The sequence below is a fragment of the Rhipicephalus microplus genome, chromosome 8 (genome assembly GCF_043290135.1).
Source record: "Rhipicephalus microplus isolate Deutch F79 chromosome 8, USDA_Rmic, whole genome shotgun sequence".
NCBI lineage: Eukaryota > Metazoa > Arthropoda > Arachnida > Ixodida > Ixodidae > Rhipicephalus > Rhipicephalus microplus.
Window position 1 is genome coordinate 102,682,680 of NC_134707.1, and position 22,039 is coordinate 102,704,718.

At 45.8% G+C, this 22,039-nt stretch overlaps 1 protein-coding gene across 1 annotated transcript in view; it reads right to left on the reverse strand.

Annotated features, from left to right (window-relative positions):
• LOC142769301 (uncharacterized) overlaps positions 1–22,039 on the reverse strand; it is a 59,803-nt gene that overhangs the window by 13,822 nt on the left and 23,942 nt on the right. Inside the window, exon 4 of the mRNA XM_075872431.1 lies at positions 13,390–13,540. Within this exon, the coding sequence (XP_075728546.1) occupies positions 13,390–13,540 (151 nt within the window). The remainder of the gene's footprint in view (positions 1–13,389; positions 13,541–22,039) is intronic.

Consider the following 22,039-nt stretch of genomic DNA (forward strand, 5'->3'; position numbering starts at 1 on the left):
CAGGACTTCCATTGTACATTTTTTCAGTGCACTTTCAAGACTCATGATGTATGAGTTCGGTGTGCCGTGCTCTGAATTTTAATGTGTTCTAACGTACGTACCTTGTATAATACAGTGGTACCGATCATGTATAAATATAAACAGTGTATAGGTGAACGTCTTTCGAGGAGGGGATGATTGTTGTGTTCTGGGTAGTCGGTGTCTGTTTCCGAATGACATGTGAGGAGGCCAGGGGGCGCCGCTCTGGCATCTAGGATTTGAAGGTGACTGTAAAATAAAATAAGTGTGCGTTGGGTAACCGTGGAGTGCGGTTGTTCTTCTCTTCGGCGCTTCGCGCCAACCCGCGTGTTCGGGCTGGTCGGCGTCCCCGCCGGCCGCCTTCGTCTCCGTCGGCCGTCTTCTTCTTCTGCTTCGTCGGGACCAGCCAGCCCCCAATACAGCATAAAGATCACCAACATAAATCTCCTTCTGCAATCTTCGAACTGCTAATTCATTTAGAAGCCTGCCTTTATCGTGCCGCGAAAAATTCTAATGTACTGTAAAATTTTTTGCACCGGAACAGTGACATCTTCAATGCGGTAAGCGAGAAGTGTCTGGATGTGTTGTAGTGGCAACGCCGAAGAGCATACTGTTTAGGCTGTATGCTACTGCAACAATCCTTACTCTGTTGCATCGCCTTTTCGCCAACTCTTTGTTCACATCTGATCACCGTACCAATTGCTGACCAACGATTGGAGCCCCTGAGTTACCTGGAAGTAGTAGCCTGGGAAGTCTGGCGCCGGTCCACTGTACACCATCATTCTTCCTTTTTTTTTCTTCACTTTTTATTTGTCATGGCCCTCTGCTGTTTCTTTTCTTTATTCCGGGAATGGGTATTTATTACGATCGCTTCGCAGCGCAACATTTTTAAAGCAACAGGTGACAACGATACTCATGTCTTCATATAGAGTTGATTATTGGAAGACGACAACGCGAGATTTCACTCACCGCAATGAAAGATCAGATTGCATGTCAGTAACAGCCAAAAACCGAGAAGCCCATTAGCGAGATGGGATCAGTTATGGCAAAAGGGCAATTTCTAATACGCATGTGACCACTGCATATTTAAGGCCCGCATTTTGTGTACTCACCCGCACCATAATTTTTGATTGCGATTCCTTGACCAAAACATGAGAGCTGTAAAAGCTTTACTTAAAAACTTCCTTCCATGGACAGGGTGATCGAAGGGTTGAATGCGGAGGACATTTTGAAAAATCGTGCTACTGTATATAACATTGTTACGTTTAGTGATGTATTTATTACGCTGACGCGTACTGGTAGACTCCAAGGGGTCATGCACCGGAGGCCTATCTCGCTAGCCGAACGTTTTCTTCTCTTATCTGCCTGTTTCTCGCTACCCACCGGCTCATACCCAACTCACATATGCAGCAACATTTTCCTCCGCGCCGACGAAGCCCACCAGGCGAGTTAAAGAGTCTCTCTGGGAATATAGCGCTTCGAACGTGCTATGTGGACTAGTTCAGTCTTTGCAGTTCGTCGGCCATTTGAATGAAGACGTGCGACGCAGTTAGTTACATCGCTTAAGCGGTCTAGAACAACATAAGGTCCCGCATAGTGTGCCAGCAATTTTTCACACAACCCACGTTTTCTAATTGGCGTCCACAGCAACACGTGGTCTCCGCAATTACACGTCATGTGTCGACGTTGATGGTCAAAACATGTCTTCGAGCGATCTTGCGAAGCGAGGTTGCGCAGGTAAGCAAGACGTCGGGCTTCTTCTGCACGGCAAACAATCTCGGATATACCGGAATCATGGTGGTTCGTAAACGGGAAGATGGTATCTAGGGTATGACGAGGTGGCCGAGCATACAGAAGAAAAAACGGACTGTAGCTGGTAGTCTCATGTTGTGCGGTGTTAAATGCGTGAATGATGAAAGGTAGCACGTCATCCCAGTTCTTGTGATCTGCTGCGACATACATAGAAGTCATGTTCGTGAGAGTCCTGTTAGTTCGTTCCGTCAAGCCGTTTGTTTGCGGAAGATATGGCGTAGAGTGCCGAAAGCTTGAAGCGCATAGACGAAGCATATCTTCCACGAAGTCTGCAGTGAATTGTCGTCCACGATCACTGATAACAATTTTAGGAGGTCCATGTCGTAGAACCACAAAACGTAGCATAAATAAACACACGTCAGCTGCAGTTGCCAATGATATAGCAGCTGTCTCGCAGTACCGCGTTAAGTGATCGGTATATATGACTATCCAGCCATTGCCATTAGAAGACCTCAGAAAGGGACCAACAGATCAACCCAAACTTGCTCGAATGGAGTTCCAGGGGGTGGAATAGGATGTAGTCGCCCTGGAGGAGCACTGGTAGGGCGCTCGCGGCGTTGGCACTCGTTGCAACTAGAGACATACTGTTCCGTCGACTGGCGCAATTTCGGTCAGTAAAATCTTTTTTGAAGCCGGCAAAGAGTTTTCGCTGTGCCTAGATGGCCGGACGTTGGGTCATCATGCATAGCCTGCAAGACGGAAACGCGAAGGCTCTTCGGAACTACGAGAAGATATTGTAAGCCGGTTGTAGGATAGTTCTTTTTGTACACACGTCCGTTGCGCATGCTGAAGCGAGTCGCCGATGGTCTTGACTTGGTAGGAAGGAGCTGCTGTATGATTTGGTCCCTTTGCTGCTCAATCTTAAAGTTGGTATCAGGAAATAGCAGGTCCAATGGCGCGATGTAGGTGTCGAAGTTTCCCGCGTCGCAGTCCGTCGATGGAAGTGGTAGTCGCGAAAGACAATCTGCATCAGCGTGACAACCGCCGCTTTTATAGGAAACTGTAGAGACGTATTCCTGCAGACGGAGCGCCCACCGCACTAGTCGACCAGATGGGTCACGCAGATTGACCAGCCAGCAGAGCGGATGATGATCTATCTGTCATGATGGTAAAGGGGCGTCTGTACAGGTAGGACCGGAAGCGCTGCACTGCGAAGACTACGGCGAGACATTCTTGCTCTTTGACGGTATAGTTACGCTCGGACTTACTTAGAGAGCGACTTGCCTGTGCAACGACATGTTCTCTGGTATCCAAGCGTTGAACCAACACGGCGTCTACACCGACACCGCTAGCGTCTATGTGAAGTTCTGTGGGAGCCAGAGGATCGATGTGTCGAAGAATCGGATGGGATGTTAAAAGGAACTTCAACTCAGAAAAAGCGGACGTACATTCCAGAGTAAAGTCAATCGGCACGCCTTTCTGAAGCAGGCACGTGAGTGGGTGCGCGATATTGGCAAATCCAGGGATGAATCGACGGAAGTACGAGCAGAGGCCCAAAAAGCTGCATAGTTCTTTCGCTGAGTGAGGTTGCTTGAACGCCTCCACTGCAGCCGTTTTCGCGGGATCCAGCCGTATGCCTTCTTTGTTCACCAAGTGTTCAAGGACAAGTGTTTCGCACTCTCTGAAACGACATTTCTTTGAGTTGAGAAACAAGCGTGCTTTGCTTAGGCAGTTCAGCACGAGGTCATGGCGTGTGTTGTGCTCACAGAAAGTGTGCCCGAAAATCACAAGATCGTCTAGATAACACATGCATACTTCCCACTTCAAACCATGCAGAATGTTGTCCATGAAGCGCTCGAAATTTGCAGGCGTATGTAATAATTTTTTGAAAAAGCTCGGTAGTTGTTCTAATTCCGAAAACTCCCTTTTGGTTCTAAATATTTATACATTATGAGACATCTTAGCAAGGAACGATTTCGACACTGCCCAATTGTGTCTTTGACAAGGCACTGCAAGTAAAAAATGAAATGGCCACTGCATGAAATGTGAATGAAGTCGAGCTCATTATTAAGATTAAGCGCCGATATTACACTGAACGAAACCACCATGGGAAACGGGGAGCTATTGTAAAATTAATAAGCACCTAAAACTAAGGAAGCGCTTCAGTACTCCAGGTTACCGTAAGATGAGCCACCTAAAAGGAATATCGAGTCGGTTAGATGTCGCCGCTGTCATTGAATTTTTCTTTGCGGAAAGTATTTTAAACGAATAAATAATGAGGACAAAATCACTTCGTGAGATGTGGCATGCAATACGCGTAAATATTCTGTTTATTGGAGGAATGATGACGTGAAAACACAGTGTCAATGAATCACGAGCACATAAACACTCTCATTTCTCCCTTTGTTTTTACGTGTTAGAGATACACCAACAAAAGTTGTAACAACGCTCGTCCAATGCACTGTTCGTGAAGCTTCACGATTATGCAAAATCGCTGTGTTAAAAGAGTACAGTTTTCGACAGCTGACTCAATAGTCAGCGATAATGCTAGAACCTGCGATGGCGTTTGCATAAAACCATGTGCGCCTTGGGACTGAGCAGTATTATCGATTGCCGATACTCTATTGGCCGCCATCACGTACAGAGTTCATTGCTGCAGCTTGACATCTGTATTCTGGCCACAATTATTGAAAATTGAGTTCCATCTTGCACATACCGACAACTACTTCAGGCATATTTATGAACACGCCAAATTTTATGCAGCTATTCGTACATCATCACAGCATCACACTACTACAACTTTTATCCTCTCAAGGAATATATTAGTAAGACCAAAAAAAATTTTTCCATAACATTTGCTAAAAAAACTTTAAATATACATATATGTGACTGGTGAACTTTTTGTGAACGTCACCGCTAATATTTCTATTGGGAAATATTCGAACATCATTCGATTCCATTCGCACTTGCTTTTCATATTCACACACAGCTAATGGTAAACATAAGCGACCAAGGGCGGGACATGTTTCACTTTTGTGGCTGCAGTCCAAGAATTTTCTGCAGGTATTCTTACATCATAACTGCATGACACTACTGCACGTTTCATACTCTCAAAGAACATGTTTGTAAAATCCAGCAAAATACTTCTGATCATTTGCTGTAAAGAACTTCAAATTTACCTTGTGTGACTGGTGATTTTTGTTGCGAAGTTTACCGTAACTGTTCCTATATAGAAATCTTCGAACAAATTTTGATTCCAATCGCACTTGTTTTCACATTTGCACAGAGCTAAAGTTTAGTTATCAGGCATCCTGATTCAGGCAGGACACGTCCAGGCTTTATAGTTGTGGTCCCGCTGTCTCGCAAAGCTGCTGGCGAGATGATGATTTTTTTTGGCTGAAAGCCCGCTGTCGGTCACCTCCTTGTTCCCCAGTCCTCATGTAGAGCTCCTTACAGAACCTTTAAGGATTTAGTAAATGAAAAAATGAACCCGCCCCCACCACTACCCTCTCTTTGTACCATACAAGACTGCAGGATACTATACCATATTATACTGTAAATGACTACAATCTGTCTTGTCCTTTTTTATTCTCTCTTTCGTGTCCTTCTTTTCTCTCTTTCGTCCTACCTTTCTCCCCCTGTATTTTTTTCTCGCTCTTTTGCCCACACACGCCATACTCTGTCCAGGCAGCACTCCAGAAAACACCATCACCAGCACTCATATCGTCATCCTGGTCCTAACTGTGAAGCGAGAAGGGAGCCGTCCACAAGCCAGTGTGCCCATAGACCAAAATAGAAATACCCATTTTCTAATTGCTGAAGCACGATTTCCTGAAAATCAAGGACCTCGAAAGCTTCTTGGGCCAATCCACCCACTCTTCAGAGTGACAGGGAACCCATCAAAGCGAACTACAGAATCAATGCAAAAGATGCTTCAGTTATTTCTGCGTGTGCAACTCGCACGTTGATGCGAGCATCGCATGACATCGTGCTTGAAGCAAGCACCTAAATGTGGGTTTTGTCACGCCTAAATACATCATACTCGGACACACACATAATCTTATAGCGATAAAGTACCTAAACGAGCAATGTATCTTACGACGAGTGGTAGAAAGGTCCCTTCATCAAGCACAATTGTTCTCGGCGATTTTAACCTTTCCAGTTGCATTTTCCGCTCATCTCTTAATTCTGTGAGTTGAACTGTTCTATTACGGATCCTGTAATATTTTGTTGGTTGCTTTTCGTTTGAACTTTCTGGGCATATGTGCGTGTCTGCTTTCTCGGGGCACAGCCAAAGGCAAAGCCGTGGCCTTTGATAACGCGGCAGCGAACTTGATTGATCGATAAGTGGCGTTTAATGTCCCAAAACTACCATATGATTACGAAAGACGCCGTAGTGAAAGGCTCCGGAAATTTCGCCCCACTGGGGTTCTTTAACGTGCACCCCAATCTGAGCAAACGGGCCTACAGAATTTTGATTGATTGATTGAATTTGTGGGGTTTAACGTCCCAAAACCACCATATGATTATGAGAGACGCCGTAGTGGAGGGCTCCAGAAATTTCGACCACCTGGGGTTCTTTAACGTGCGCCCAAATCTGAGCACACGGGCCTACAACATTTCCGCCTCCATCGGAAATGCAGCCGCCGCAGCCGGGAATCGAACCCGCGACGCCTACAGAATTTTCATCTCCACCAAACACGCAGCCGCAAGCATTCGTTTCGGCTATGCTGAACCTCTTTTCTGCATCATAGTGCGCAATTTTCCGTGTTGGTCCTGTGACCTGCGGGTCAGCAGCAGTGTACCTTAGCCACTAGACAACCACGGCGGGGGCACAGCAGAGGCGGAGGCCACGGGCAAAAAACACCTCCAGGTGGCCACGACGAGCCCTCTGTGATTAGCTTCCACGGCGCACCGGTTTGTATTTGCAAGTTAACTTGAAAACTTCGAGTCTCCGAAACATACGCGCGCAATATTTATGGGGCGCTTCACCAGCCTGCATTTAAAGGTCACACACAACGCACTGCGGTGGTAGGCACTGCTGAGCTTAATAGGCATGGTTGCCACGATTCCGCATCAAGGCTACTGAAAACAACACACAGAAGGCCGACATTATTACACTTTCTCGGCGACGAGCTGTGAAAAGCACTCCTGGTCACTGTGGAAAACGCAACTGGCTTACGCGACACGTGAACAACGGTCCGTGATTGAGCCCTCTCACGATTCTGCTTTGTGCGACCACTACAGAAATTGGTATTACTGAACGCAGTTGTTTTGTCATTTACGTCTGACCCAATTCACAACGCAATAGAAGCGTCGATTGTGGAGTTTTCGCGAAGCGCGTGGAACTGTTGCATTGCCTGTTGTTTTCACCGTTGTTCTGCAAGCGCTTCATGGCGGTTCAGTGGCGCGCCCGACTAGTAGATAGAACCTCACAGTTGAGAAATCTTCTTATGCTCGAGGCAGTGTTCGTTCTGCGGCGTCCACACTTATATTGTACATGCGCTGGTTTTTCCCTATAAGTGCTCGCGTGAGCAGGAGGAGGTGAAGTGAGTGCTGCTTCCGCTTCGTTTATTCCCTCCGTTTCTCTTTCTAGCTCCGTCACGGCTGTGTGCTCGTAAATAATACGGCACATATTCGCTCCCTTTGAACTCTGCTTCGTGGGGTGCTCTGGACGCTCCCGAAGCTGAACGTAAACGGCTACTCCGGCAAGCGAGTCTCTAACCTGCGAGGCAGCGAAAGCGCGCGTTTTTCTGAGTGTTCAATGCGCAAATATGCTCAATAATCCACTCATTCCTTGTTATTGTTTCGCACTTGCTAGTTACACCTGATTGCACAGCAGGTTCTGTAAGGGCATCGCATTTTAAACTCTCCAAAACGGCTAGGACAGATGTCGTCACGTGGTACTCGAGTCTTACGTTCACACAAATGCGATTCTGTGTGGGCTTGCCGTTGGTGGCTATATTGTGCCAAAGTCTCTACTTCTAAACAACTTGGCGAAAAAACTTTCAAGCTGGCGCCATGGACATTGTCACAGGTAATGGGTATGAGCCATAACTGTAGCGTGAAATCACTTGGAAGTAGAGAAAGAAGAGGACATTGCTTCCTGGCCTGGAAGCGAGCAAGAAGTTGATTCGTGGCTGTCTGTCATTTTGTTCGTGGCACTGGTGGAGGTGTTGGGTAAATGCGCCTCGGCTGCAGATTTTCAGCCGACACACCCAGCTACTTGGAGACAGCTACAGGTCCCACGGCAAGAAGCAGTCGCCGCCTCCGAGACTTATATCCCGAATACGGTCATCTCTCTCAAGACGAGATAGCAACCTCAACTACCAACCAGGCGAGTTAGACCAACGACGCCTATTTTTTTCTCCCGCATGTCTTTCATGCGGCGCCAATACCACGCTCATTTCATGGAGACATTTATGAGGATGTTGATGACTGGCTTGACCACTTCGACTGAGTTGCCAACATCAACAAATAGGATGAAGCTCGCAAGCTGCGAAGAGTTTACTTTCCGTTGGAAGACTCTACTAAAACGTGGTATGGAAGTCACGAGGGTTTCTTTGCGATGTGGCAAGAGTTCAGCCGACAGTTTCGCAATGCATACCGCAGCGCGAAACGAAAGAGAGAGCGGAGCAGGCCATCTAGTCTCGGAAGCAACGACCTAACGAGAGAGTTTCGGTGTTTGTCGAGAACATGCTTCGACTCTTCAAGCGTGCCGACCCTGCAATGTCTGAGGAAAAGGAGGTGCGGCATCTAATGCGTGGTGTAAAACAGCAACTCTTCGCCGGACTCTTGCGCAATCCACCGACGAATGTGGCTGAGTTCATAAATGAGGCAACCACAATGGAGCGTACTCTCCAGCATTGGTCGTCACAGTATGAACGTCACGACGTCACCAGTGCTCCATGCGCTATCGGGGCTGACAGCGTGAGGCATGCCCTCACAGAGTTCCTAAGAAGCGTCATGCGGAACGAGCTGCGCCAACTCCAAGCAGCGGGACCCCAACGAACCTTAAATGCTCTCGCAGACCCAATCCGAAATGAGATCCGACAGGTGGTCACCGCACTCACGCCAACAAGGCGTGAGGCCCCTGTGCTGACTTATGCGGCGGCCCTAAGATCTCCGGCATCACATGCTCCTTATCCCACTATGCGGACAATGGATCAGGCTAGCCATCGATTCGAGGGTGCCTCTTCGCTCCGCCACCCGCCTCAAAGTTTCCAAGTACACCCACTCATCATCCGTCTGGATCGCGAGAGAACGCCACAAAGGCCTGCCTGTGGCGTACGTCAGATATTCGTCCACTCTGCTACCACCGTGGCGAAGCGGGACGCGTCTACCACAATCGCCAGTACCGCCAACTTAGTGTCCGTGGCTTTCACCCTGATGCTCGGTGCCCGCGTTAAGGTAAGCGTCCCCGCGACATCGAAGCGTACCTTAGGGACCAGCACGCTCCTCGCCTTGGTCAACGCCCCCAATCACGATCACCATCACCTCAATGCCCCACGTCACCTAGCGTTCCCTCGTCATCTTATGCTCTTTTCAGAGGCCGGTTACCGAGTCCCCACAGGAGAAACTAGAAACCGCGGCTCCGGGAGTAAAGCCACGTCCCAACGAACTGTCAAAGAACATCCCTCGACACAAAGACCCGACGAATACCTTTCTGATTTTTCAGTTGTTTCCGAAAGTCTTGAGACTGTTTCTGCCGACATCACCGTACACGTCGATAATCACGTCGTCACTGCCCTTGTTAACACCGGTGCCGATTATTCGATTATGAGCAGCGCCCTGACATTCAAACTGATGAAGGTAACTACCCCTTGGCAAGGACCCCGTTGCGCAGGGCAGGGGGCCACCTCGACACGCCGACTGGAATGTGCACAGCCCGTGTTCGAGTCTATGCTTTGACGTTCACAGGGTCTTTCCTCGTATTGCCTGTGTGCTCCCGTCCACTCATTCTGGGACTAAACTTTCTTCGCGAACACGGCACAATTATTGACCTACGAGACTTGCAGGTGTCATTCGAGGACCCGTTTCATTGTGAACCTAAAACACTCGCTTATCGATGGCGGCGCTACGTGTATTCTCCGAATCTGTTACTGTGCCTCCCTGCAGCAGCCTATTTATCAGCGTTGAATGTGACCAAGACGTCCCCGATGCTGTAATTGCGGAAGGAATTTTGTCCCTACTATTTGCAAAACAAATATGCGTTGCCCGAGGTATTGTTCAGCCCAGGAGGAAGCAGGCTAGCCTATTAGTCACGTATTTCAGCGAGGAGTATTGCCATCTTACCAAACACACTGCGATCGCATACCTTGAGGATATTGCCGATGTCTCTGGTCTTTCAACATTATCTGCCCTTTCGTCGTGCGACCATTCCGTCATGACATTCGCAAGCACTCTCGACGTAAACCAGGGTCTACCGTCCGCACACCGGGAACGTCCTTTAAAGCTACTCGACTCAATTCAGGACTGCTTCGCTACGACTTCGAAAGTGAACCAAACACCGCTTGCCAAGCATCATAGCATCACCGAGCCTACTGAGAGACCCATTTGACAGCACGCCTACAGAGTCTCAAAAAAATAACAAGACGCTATACGCCAACAGGTCCAACAGATGCTCAAGGACCATGTCATCCAGCCATCGACTAGTCCCTGGGCGTCCCCTGTTGTGTTAGTAAAGAAAAAAGATGGTACCCTGTGATTTTGCATCGACTACCGAAAGTCGAATAAGATCATGAAGAAAGACGTGTATTCTTCACCACGAATAGATGACTCACTGGACCGCATTCGCAACGCTCGTTACTTTTCTTCCATGGATACACGCAGCGGCTGTTGTCAAATTTCTGTTGATGAGCGCGACCACGAAAGGACCGCCTTCATTACTTCTGACGGACTCTACGAGTTCAACGTCCTTTTCGGCCTATGGTCGGCACCGGCTACTTTTCAAAGAGTGATGGTCACGGTTCTTTCTGGGCTAAATTGGAAATCGTGTTTTTCCTACCTTGACGATGTGGTCGTCTTCTCGTACACGTTTGAGCAGCACGTCAAGCACTTACAGACAGTTCTTCAGGTGATTCGAACAGCTGTACTTCCTCTCAAACCGGAGAAATGCCACTTTGCTTTCGAGGAACTGAAGTTTCTTGGTCACGTTGTCAGCCACGCCGGTATACACCCAGACCCTCAGAAAACGAAAGCTGTTGCCGCATTTCCTGTCCCAACGAACAAGCGCAATCTGCGCCGATTTCTGGGACTGTGCGCATATTACAGACGCTTCGTCAAAGGCATTTCTAAAATAGCTGAACCGCTAAATGAACTTAAAAAAGAGAGCGTACCATTTGTTTGGGGTCAGGATCAGCATCACGCCTTTGACACACTACGAAACCATCTATAAGCTTCACCTGTACTCGGTCACTTTGACGACAACGCTGCTACAGAGCTACACACGGATGCCCGCAACGTCGGACTGGGAGCTGTATTGGTTCAATGGAAAATGGCGTGCAGTGCGTGACTGCCTATGCAAATCTAACACTATCATCCGCAGAAAAAAACTACTCTTCAAAAGAAAAATAATGCTTGCCCGTTGTTTGGGCTATATATAACAAAGTTTCGCCCTTATTTGTACGGTCGACCATACAGGGTAGTTAGCGACCACCATTCTTTATGCTGGCTCACCAACCACAAAGATCCTTCCAGTCCTCTAGCACAGTGGAGCCTTCGGCTGCAAGAATTTGACGTTACAGTCATTCATAAGTTGGGACGCAAACACACCGATGCTGACTGTCTCTCACGTGCGCCAATCGAAAGTACGAACGTGGACGTTGAAGAGTACGATACATTCCTTTCTTCTGTATCAGCAACCAACTTGGCTCAACAACAACGCGACGACATGGAGCTAAGCCCGCTCATCGACTACCTCGAAGGCCGAAAAAGCAATCTTCCTCAAAACTTCACACGTTGGCTGGCCTTGTTTTGCATCAGGAATGGAGTCCTCTATACGAAAAACTTCGACCATACCGAGGATACTTACCTACTGGTAGCGCTGACATCGCTTCGGGACAATATTCTACATGCTTGTCACGACAAACCATCATCCGGACACCTTGGCTACACGCGCACCTTGGAAAGAATTCGCCGCTCGTACTACTGGCCACGCCTCGCGAAGACAGTCAAGCAGTACGTCCGCACATGCCGCGACTGCCAACGCCGTAAGACTCCAGCTGTCCGACCAGCAGGACTACTACAGCCTATCGCCACGCCGAAAACATCATTCCATCAAATTGGCATTCACTTGCTCAGATCGTTTCCCACGTCTTCGTCATAAAACCGGTGAATTGTGGTTACCACCGATTATTTAACGCTTTACAGCGAAACAAAGGCCCCGCCCAAAACTACCGCAGCCGAAATCACCCAGTTTATCGTCACCAGCATCGTACTTCGTCACGGAGCGCCAGCTGTGGTAATTACTGATCGTGAGACCGCTTTCGCTGCAGAGATGCTTCAAGAAGTTCTGAGCTTAAGTAGTACACAACATCGGAAAACCTCGGGTTATCGCCCCTGAACAAACGGACTCACTGAACGATTGAACAAGACCATTGCAGATATGCTGTCAATGTATGTGGCCGTTGATCACAAGGGCTGGGATGATATACTCCCTTACGTAACTTTCGCGATATTTACTGGCTGCTTTTAAATTTCTGGTTCTACTAATTCAAATAGCTTTACTTTACTCATCAACAGTAAATACATTGTTCAGTTCAGTTCAGTTTATTACCTTAAGGCCCCCCTATCTAGGAGGGGCATTACATAAGGGCATGTTTTCATACTACCGCTCCTGTTCCTTTGGGCAGTCTGTTTGGCGAGAATATTTAATTTCATAGCTACTTAGGATACATTTGGCTTGGGTTCTCACGACTTTTTATGTGAACGCAACGGCAACCCTCATCGTTTGTTTTCATTAAATTCTTCTTCGGCAACAGTGCCAGTATAGCCGAGTGAATGTGACACTTGGCTTCGGAGGATGGTACCCACGTTAGAACCCGGCTTCTAAATTTGTCTGCAATTTATTGAACTGTTCTCCTGCTCGTGCGATCTCCTTCTAATCTTCTAATATCGCTCCCATTTCCCGCATCGCCGAGCAGAGCTTGAGCTTGTCCTAATGCTAGCCTCCTTTTACAATTTGTCCTCAGCACTTTTCATTTCACAATGCTTCAATGTTTTCCACGCCAGACTCCCTGCTCCTTACGAAGCTTTCGTCATTACACTTCCACGCTCCACTAGCTTCCACTGAAGTATTCACTTTCGCTCGCGAATACATCTACTTGATAGAATGTCTTGCCCAATTTCTCTAGGCTGCGACTTATACACGCCGTCGTTTCGCATACATTCTGCGGATGAAATGCCAGCCTAAAACACCTCAAAGGAAGTGAAATTCACTGTTTCAGCTACATGACATGTTCTGTTTTCGTTCCACAACCCTGCTCCTCCCCCTCCCGGTTTAGAGTAAGTGGATTTTGATCACTTTATGTTGAAGTTTCGTTTTCTGAGCCAAACTCCTCTATGTTCAACTCTAAAATCAGAAGTGAACTAATAAACTGACTTCAAAGAAAAATATACCTTCAGTGAATTGAGGGCGTGCGTGACCATAGAACTTTCCGCGTACTCTCTGTAGAGGTCCAGAAAGCCAAAGTGATAAATTTTGTAGTACCAAATGGCATCAATGCGTGCGAAGAATGTAGGGTCCTTGGACTCTTGCAGGAAAGCGGGCCTATAGACAGATTGCAAACAACAGATTAGTTGTCCGAAACATCATGCGATAACAAAAAATAGCATAAGCACTACAAAGTCATAAACCACATGACGTTGGTATCGTTTGGAAGCGCTTACCAACTATTTAAAATATTTGTATCAAGTTTAGAGAAACACTCGGTATATTTATCTAATGCAATCTTTCCTACAGAACTACTTCTCTATTTCAGTCATATATGCTCTTTTTGTTTCTTCAAGTTACTGTAAAAATTTGAGTGTAACAGAATAAACTGGCAATCTAAGCAATATTGCCAACAGTTTCAATATAAGATATATGTGGCGATGCTTTCTGTCAAAAGAGTACGTGCGGCGAGAAATTTATAAACAATGCCAATTCAGTCTGAAACAAAATATAAAATTATTGCTTGTTAGTAAATATGTTGCTGAAGAACGCTTGATAGCACAGATAATTAGACACAATTTCATTCACGAAATCAAGCTATCTCTGTGCACAAGATGTTTAATAAGTCTTAATAATGTTCTTGCTGCTTCATAGCCGACAGATGATCGGGTAAAGCTAAAATGTTGGACAAGCTGCAGAGTGGTATTCGAACTGTAGTGAGCATTTTTATGAACGTTACTGTAAACAGATGCCAATCCACTAGTTAGCCAGAAAGCAGAGCAACAACGCCCACAAAGTAAACAATTCACACATGAAAACCACTGACAGGACTGCTTATAGACATGTGTGATGTTACGTAGTTCAGGAAATCAAATATAAGCTTTTTGTTACGTTCATGAAAAAAAGAACTCCTAATAAATTGACACTTATTCCGTCAAATTGACTTGTTAGTAGTTAGGAGATTTATCATACAAATTCGTACATGAATGTTTCCAGCTACAATATGTAGATCTATGGTAACAAATTTACAAATGTACCGATGTATATTCGGCTACAATTCAGATGCATCACGTCTAACACAGTAATTTCGGTAGAGGTTGACGATTGATATATGGGGTTTGATTGATTGGTATGTGGGGTTTAACGTCCCAAGACCACCATATGATTATGAGAGACGCCGTAGTGGAGGGTTCCGGAAATTTCTACCACCTGGGGTTCTTTAACGTGCACCCAAATCTGAGCACACGGGCCTACAACATTTCCGCCTCTATCGAAAATGCAGCTGCCGCAGCCGGGATACGAACTTGCGACCTGCGGGTCAGCAGCCGATTACCTTAGCCACTGGACCACTGCGGCGGGACGATATGTGGGGTTTACCAAAACCAGCATATGATTATGAGAGACGGCGTTATTGAGGGCTCCGGAAATTTCGACCACCTGGGGTTCTTTATTGTGCACTCAAATCTGAATTTTGGTAGTGTATTGTAGTAGTGTGATAAATAAATGCTTCTCCAGTATATTGTATTCTTTCGCCATAAAATAGCAAAATGTATTTATTCAGCCATGTTTCTCTCGGTCGTAAGGAGCTCTGACGTGTCTAACGCAGAACGGAGTTCTCAACAAGGAACTTCTCTACCTCAGTGGCACTGGTTTTAGTCAGAGCCCTTATCATGACAAAGTGATTGAAGCAATACGGAGCTCGAGCAGTCCATCCAAATCCAAAAATCATCAACGGGAACTGCCGCAGTAAGTCAACTCCTGTTTCCTGGAATGCCCGGCAAGCTGGCTCGATAAGCTGCGGAATTCGAGCTAGCCTAGATGGCGCTTACTTCTGTCATTGAAGATATCGGAAAGTTTTTACATAATGGGTAATCTCGGCAGTGAAACGCGGCCAGTAGTACGTTTACTCTCTACTTATGAGCATGCGGAAAACACAGAAGTGACAAGACGTCGTGTCATTGTGTAGGACTTGGACGACATCTGTTGCAATTCTGAAGGCTCCTCTAAAATAGCCTGAAGTGGCAAAATTTTTTTCGTGAAACGACCTTGCACAAAAACAAACCTGTGTCAAGCCTCCCTTGAATGACTTCGAAACTATAGGGGGCTTACTGTTTAAGTATTCGGCAAGGCCCTTGAGTATCGGATCGACAGGTAGAAAAACAGGGCGAAGCCCTTCAGACAGGGCAAGGCTTCTGAAACAGGGCAAAGCTGACAGAGCAAGGCCGTTGAGTATCGGATCAACAAGTAGAAAAATAGAGACGACAACTTCAATCAAACAAAGGCACCCCTGTCTTGATCAACTAATAAAGAATGCAAGGCCAAGCCATGAAACAGCCATAGTGGTTTTACATGTCCGAGTAGTACTCAACAACATTGCTTTTATGATGCTTGGAGAGGATTCCCCCAATCAAACCTCTAGGCTCACAGGTCTTAGGTTTTAGGTATGTGTTCGAGGCTATCGCACGTGACTGAACGACCACTAATACAATCCTACCAAACGTCAGCGTTATCCTGGTAAAGCTTTTTTCTTGTAGCAGAAAAATACACATGAATAGACGTCTTTGTGCCAAAATATGGCACAAAGATACTCCACCCTTATAACTAGCAATAATAGGTTTATTTTCAAAAAAAAAATAGACCGCTTATATTTTTTAAAGTAAGTTTCTTGCTGATCATAGTGTTTTCGGTGTCTCTTGGTGCATCCTTGTGTCCCTGTGAATTTCCATGCTGCAAAAAACAGTTCAAACGATTTACCAAGAAGCCCGTATTCGAACCTTCATAGTTATCTGGGAGGCTACCGCAGGCAGGAGGCCCGTCCTTATTTTGTATGTAGTGTTGAATTGGGGGAGGTGCCATTGAAGTGCGAGTTTCGCCATGCCTCACAAAAGCAGTGTCGCGTCTCGTCATGAAGTGAGATGCATCAGAATAAACCACGTGGTTCTTGCGCATATCTTCTGATAGTTCACACCTCTCTGAACGCACAGCGCGAATTGACAGTGTTCGCTTCAGTGATTCGGCCACCATAGTGGAGTGGCCAGGTTACTTCCACAGGGCATGGCGGGTGGTCGAGCTCCACAAACAAAGTATTCTAAACATTTTTATGAGCCCTCAAGTTAACCTGCACTGCTTATTTTAATGAACATGTGTTGAAAACCCCGTAGACAGTAATCTAGAATCCAAAAAAGTTGACTTTGTGCTTGCTCCGTTTGGTAAAACATTTTTGCACGTGGTGTTTTGCACATATGCAACAGTGGGCACTAAACGCCAGAATTTGTGTTGTTGCAGACATGCAACATATTTTTCTACTTGAAACGCGTCCTACATATCGTGACTCGTATTCATGTAGAGTGTCTGAGCCAATATTTATCAGCTATTTTTTTTCTTCTGACAATTTTTCAGTGACATACTGCCATTTAAAACTCAAACTTCTATTCTGTTCCTAAGAAGGATCAAAACGTTTTCTTCATGCAAACCTGCTTGATGTTATCGACACTGATGAGAGCGATTTTTTTGCTGTTAAAAAAAGGGACAACGATGTGTTTAGAGACAGCAGTGATGAAGAAGAGGCCATCCAAACTTAGGATGAAGAAGCTGAGGAAGAAGTTGCTACAGCGACAGATGTGCTTTTGGGCGATTGGAAATCGCGAAACGTGAAAAGGCGGTACACATGGATGAAAAGAGATTTTGATATCAAAGCAGGGAGTTTTGAGAAAAACTTTTCACTGCCACCTGCAGAGCCACTGAGTGCCCTGGAACAATTTGACATGTTTGTTTCTCGATCCATGCTACAGGCTTTCGTCGATGAAAGCAACAAAAACTACTTCCAAAAACATCAAACCTTATTGTGGAAGAAATTACATCTGTGCTGGGTATGTTTTTCAAGATGGTATTCGTAAACATGCACAAGGTTTGTGTTTAGTTGAAAAATTAAAGTTGATATAAATTTGTAGCCCAGATAATGTCCCGTAACTTATTTGAAAAGATAACAAGCCATCTGCGTTTTTCAATAATGAAGCGGCCATTGAAAAAGTAAAAAAAAGACAAGTGCTAGAACGTGCGCCCATGGCTCATATTCTTGCACAGCAACATGGTTGTCTTGCTCCAAGAAAAACATCTGCAGAGGACGCAATATTGATCCACTACCATGGGCTGTGTTACATGGCGATGTTACATTTGCCAGTACGTGCCTTATCAACCAAATTGTAAATGGGGTCTGAAACTTTGGTACGTTCTGTGGAATCAGGTCTGTGTTATGATTTCAATGTCTACCAGCGCTGCAACAAAGGTATTTATGGCAGCCAGGATGGCTACGAGCTTGGGTTGGGAGCCGATGTCGTGCTTCAGCTGATTTCCAAACTTCCAAAGCGAGACGACAATCTAGTCGTCCCTGATGACTTCTTCAGAGCGCCTCAGCTTGTAGAGAGCATTCACAATTGAGGATTACCTTTATCGGCACCATCCGTGAAAACAGACTAGGCTGCAGCAAGTTCATGGACGAGTAATTGATCGAAAAGCGAGGTCAGGGCACCTGTGATACTTCAGTCACTTCGTGTGACAAAAATACAATGGTGGCAGTGAAGTGGCACGACAACCACATTGTTACTCTCCTTTCGAACTGCATTGATGCTCACTCGCCTACATCAGTCAAAGGGTGGGACAGCAAGCAAAAGAAGCGAATTTTTGCTGGTTGTCCAGCATCAATCCGGCCTTGACAAAATGTGCTTCTCGTACTATTTTTCTATCAGGTCTAAACGCTGATTTCTGTATTTATTTTGGCACATGCTCAAAAATGCTGCTGTTAATGCATTATTCATGCACAAGAAAATCCTCCAGCAGCACGAATTGCCGCCCCCGCCTTCCAGAAAATTTCTCCCCGGGCTTGCAACAAGTCTCATCTTGCTCAAAAAAACAACCACCAGGAAGCCCTTCAATTCAGAATGTCACGCCGCTCAAGAAGGTGTGCCTAAATGTCTCTCGTGACATCAGAAGAGACAGCAGAGGGCACTGGCCCTTAAGAATGCCAAACTGAACCTCTGCAAGGCATGTCCAGCAGGTTAGACCAATGTTTTCTGCTAAAAGTGTAAGGTGATCTTATGTATGAACAAAGACCGTAACTGTTTTGTAAGTTTCCACCAGTAGGCGGCAAACAGCCTTGCTTGATTGATGTTCACTTTATTAATGTGTTAAGATTAATGGTGCCAATAAAACGTTTTTTCACTCGGCTTGGCCTCAGTTTTTTACACTACTACCCATTGTTCCACATATAGAACATCCCATTATTCATTCATCGACTACACCTTCAAGCTTTTTATTGAACACTTGTACTCCCAGTGACTCTATGAACATAGCCAAAAAATATTTTGAAGTTTTGAAAAGTATTTTTTATATTTGAAATGAGGTAATGTAAACAACGGGCATTAAGGTTTGACAGAGTAACTATCTATACTAAGGCCGTGTTTTCCGCCTTGCACTGACGACTACAGATATAATGGAAGCCCAATGACAGTGACAGTCCATTGAAAACTTTTACAATTCAAAAGGCTTTGCCTGTCTTAGACGGATATACATTTGTGCCGAAGATGCACTCTCCTGTTGTGATCGTGCTTTGGGATGTTCTGTTTGGATATCCATGCGTAGCGCAACAGGTTGGACCTTGATCTGGCGAACAATTGCCCATAGAGACCGGGTTGTTTCAAATACGATAGGCAGAGTTATATTGTATATCTATTCACGAAGCAGGGCGTATCGTTTCGTGGAGTGGTAGGGGTTTGGAAAGATAGCCGTTCTTCGATCCCCATTAAACTTGGCGTATTGAGGGTACCTAATATAGTGCGTGAAATCTGACAAATCAGAGCCTTGATCTTGGATTTTCGGGTGTTGGTAATTTCAATATATCGGTATTGATACACAACGGAAGTAATGGCAAGAGCAAGGGTGATGTGCCTCACATTGTGTGCTTTGATGGCTGTCAGCTTCTGCTTTGTGCGTTTCAAAAGACGATGACATTGCTTCAGCAGTTGAATGTCCGAACCACTTCTTCGACTTCCCATGGTTTTGCAACCAAAAAAGTAGAGCCTTTATGCGGGGCTTGTTTGATGGGGTCCTTCTGTTTGGAGAGTGTCACGGGTTGATGGTCTTCCTGAGCGTTTGGAAGTTTCCGGTTTTCGACGACAATATAATCAAATTTGGCACTGAATGGAATGAGCACCTTCCAAGGTATCGAGCAGTCGGGTCCATGAAGGAGTGTAGCGTGTGTTTTATTTCTTGTGGGGAACTCTTTCCGGCCCAGGTAGCATTGTCATCCACATATATTGTAAACTGAAGGTACAGTGTAGCCCTGCGATGACGCGTCAGACCATCTAGAGCGCTGGAGAAGAGTGTTGATGACAGAATGAACTCTTACGTCAAGCCTCGTTCGAAGTTTCAGTCTCAGTTTTAGTTTATTCGTCATTTTCCCTACAGGATCACCCGGGCATGCTTTTACTTTGTCTACCTGTACCGCAACCAGGCGGTCAGTAAGAAAATGTTTGAAGTAGATGTATACCTTGAAGATCAGCCTAAGGTCCTCAAGCAGCGCTGCCTGGAAAAAGTGGTCAAAAGGAGCCTTGATATCAAGGCATATTATGGTTCGCTGTAGGGACGTGCTGCATTAGGTACGTGTACCACACAGCAAGCATCGCATTTTTAAAAGACATGTGTTTTCGAAAACTGATGAAGCTTGGGTCAACCAGAATCTTTGTGTTCTCCTGCCAGATTAGCCAAGTAAGTGCAATGCACTACATAACTTCGAGATCACGTCAGGGAAATCGGGCGAAGATTCGCAATTTCGTTTTGTCCGTTATGGGGCTTAGGAATGGGAATGAGCGTGACAATTTTTCACTGTATGGGCATAATGCCTGTTTCTCATGCTTGGTTGATGGTGTGGAGGAGACATTTCTGTTATGTTTTCGGGACAATTTCTTAACACCTTATAGCTTATTCTGTTCAGTCCTAGTTGTCGACATTTAAGATGACCAAGAATAAGTCCCCTTACTGCTCGTCCTACGGTGGTGGCCCAACACAGTCGCAAGACAGGCAGCGGAGTCAGAGTGCAATCGTCGGGACTTGTAGACGACCATGTTTTCGGGTTCGTGAAGTCGCAGAATTGATGGTGCAAGGTGGCCTGAACTGTTCCTGAAGGTAGCTCCCCAACAGAAGGCGTAGTGGTCACTCAGAACTTTGAAGGACCTACCGTAAAAATACGGGCGTCAATTTCATGGAGCTCAGATGAAGGCAAGACAGTTGTTGTAGTGGAGTAATATGATTCCGCTTTAGCGACGGGCTAGTGAATAACCATTTATAGTCAATCAGTCGAGTGTACATAAGCGGCTCCGAGCCATATGCTGCTTGCGTCGGTATAAATTTCAGCCGTGGCGTATTCGTTGGAATATGGAAGTATCAGATGTGTCTACAGGTATTGTTTCAGTGATTCAAATGGTTCGTGTTGTGCTGTTTCACACTTGAATTCCACGTCGGCTTTCATAGGGTGAGTTATTCACTCGGAGATCTGCGCAAATTCCTTGACAATGATTCTCTATTAAGCGCACAAACCAAGAAATTGGCGTACAGCTTTCTTGTCGATGGGTGGCAAAAAAGCAGCGGTGGCAATTGCTCTCTATGGCTTAGAGCGAACTCCAGAATCCCGCCAGTATTTCATCGCCTACTCGTTGGTAAGTGGCAGGTGCCATGCAATGACCGAAAAGTGGGACTTTAGCTCGATGAGGCTGTCTAATATGAATAGAAAGCCTATCACCTTTAGTATCTGTAGTCTACTTCTTGGTCACAGTAGCTGGTCTTCAGCTCTATTGTTGAAAATACTTCACATTGCGCAATTGATTGAGAGCGTCGCCTGTTCGTGGAAGCTAACAGACGCCTGTCTTGGTTCGGGTTGCAAGAATCGATGCAGCAATATAGTTACCAATACATCACTAGAGTCCCTGGAGACAGCCATACATTTTCGGAAGGCTTGGTGATGTCGCGTAAAGTCTCGTTGACTTGATTCTTTACGACCTTAAGTTCTAGAGTCAAACATCTTTGCAGACTTCAATGAATTAGTCGCGCAGTTTCACCCCTTATTATGTGGTGCTTGGCAAGTGGCGTTTGTCAAGGCAACAATTACTATGAGAAACAATCTTTTGATTGCTGCAGGAGCCATTAATGTTGTTGCTGTTAGCGAGCGGGAAGACTTGGTTTTAAATCAAAAGAAGCTTGAGGTATGTTACTCTTGTTGCAACTTCGTCTAAATATGAAAAGATAAGCCCATCGCTGACGGCAAAGCATTCTTTGTTGTGTACTATTTTGGTGCCCTTGCTGTTGTGTCGGTATTCTTGAATAAACGTCAATATAACATGCTTCCTTATTCTTTGCAACTGCGCAGCAGAAAACTCTGATATCTTTCGACGACACCTTCCCTATCTGCAGAATTTGCGATGCTGAAGGGAATACCGAACGGTACAGAAGGAAAGTACTGAAGGTAATGGAGACTTCATCTTTGAGCAGCTTGAAGGCATGATGATTTGGGTTCATATCGGACGATGTCACTTACTCCGATGATAGGGGGACTGACTATAGGAAATA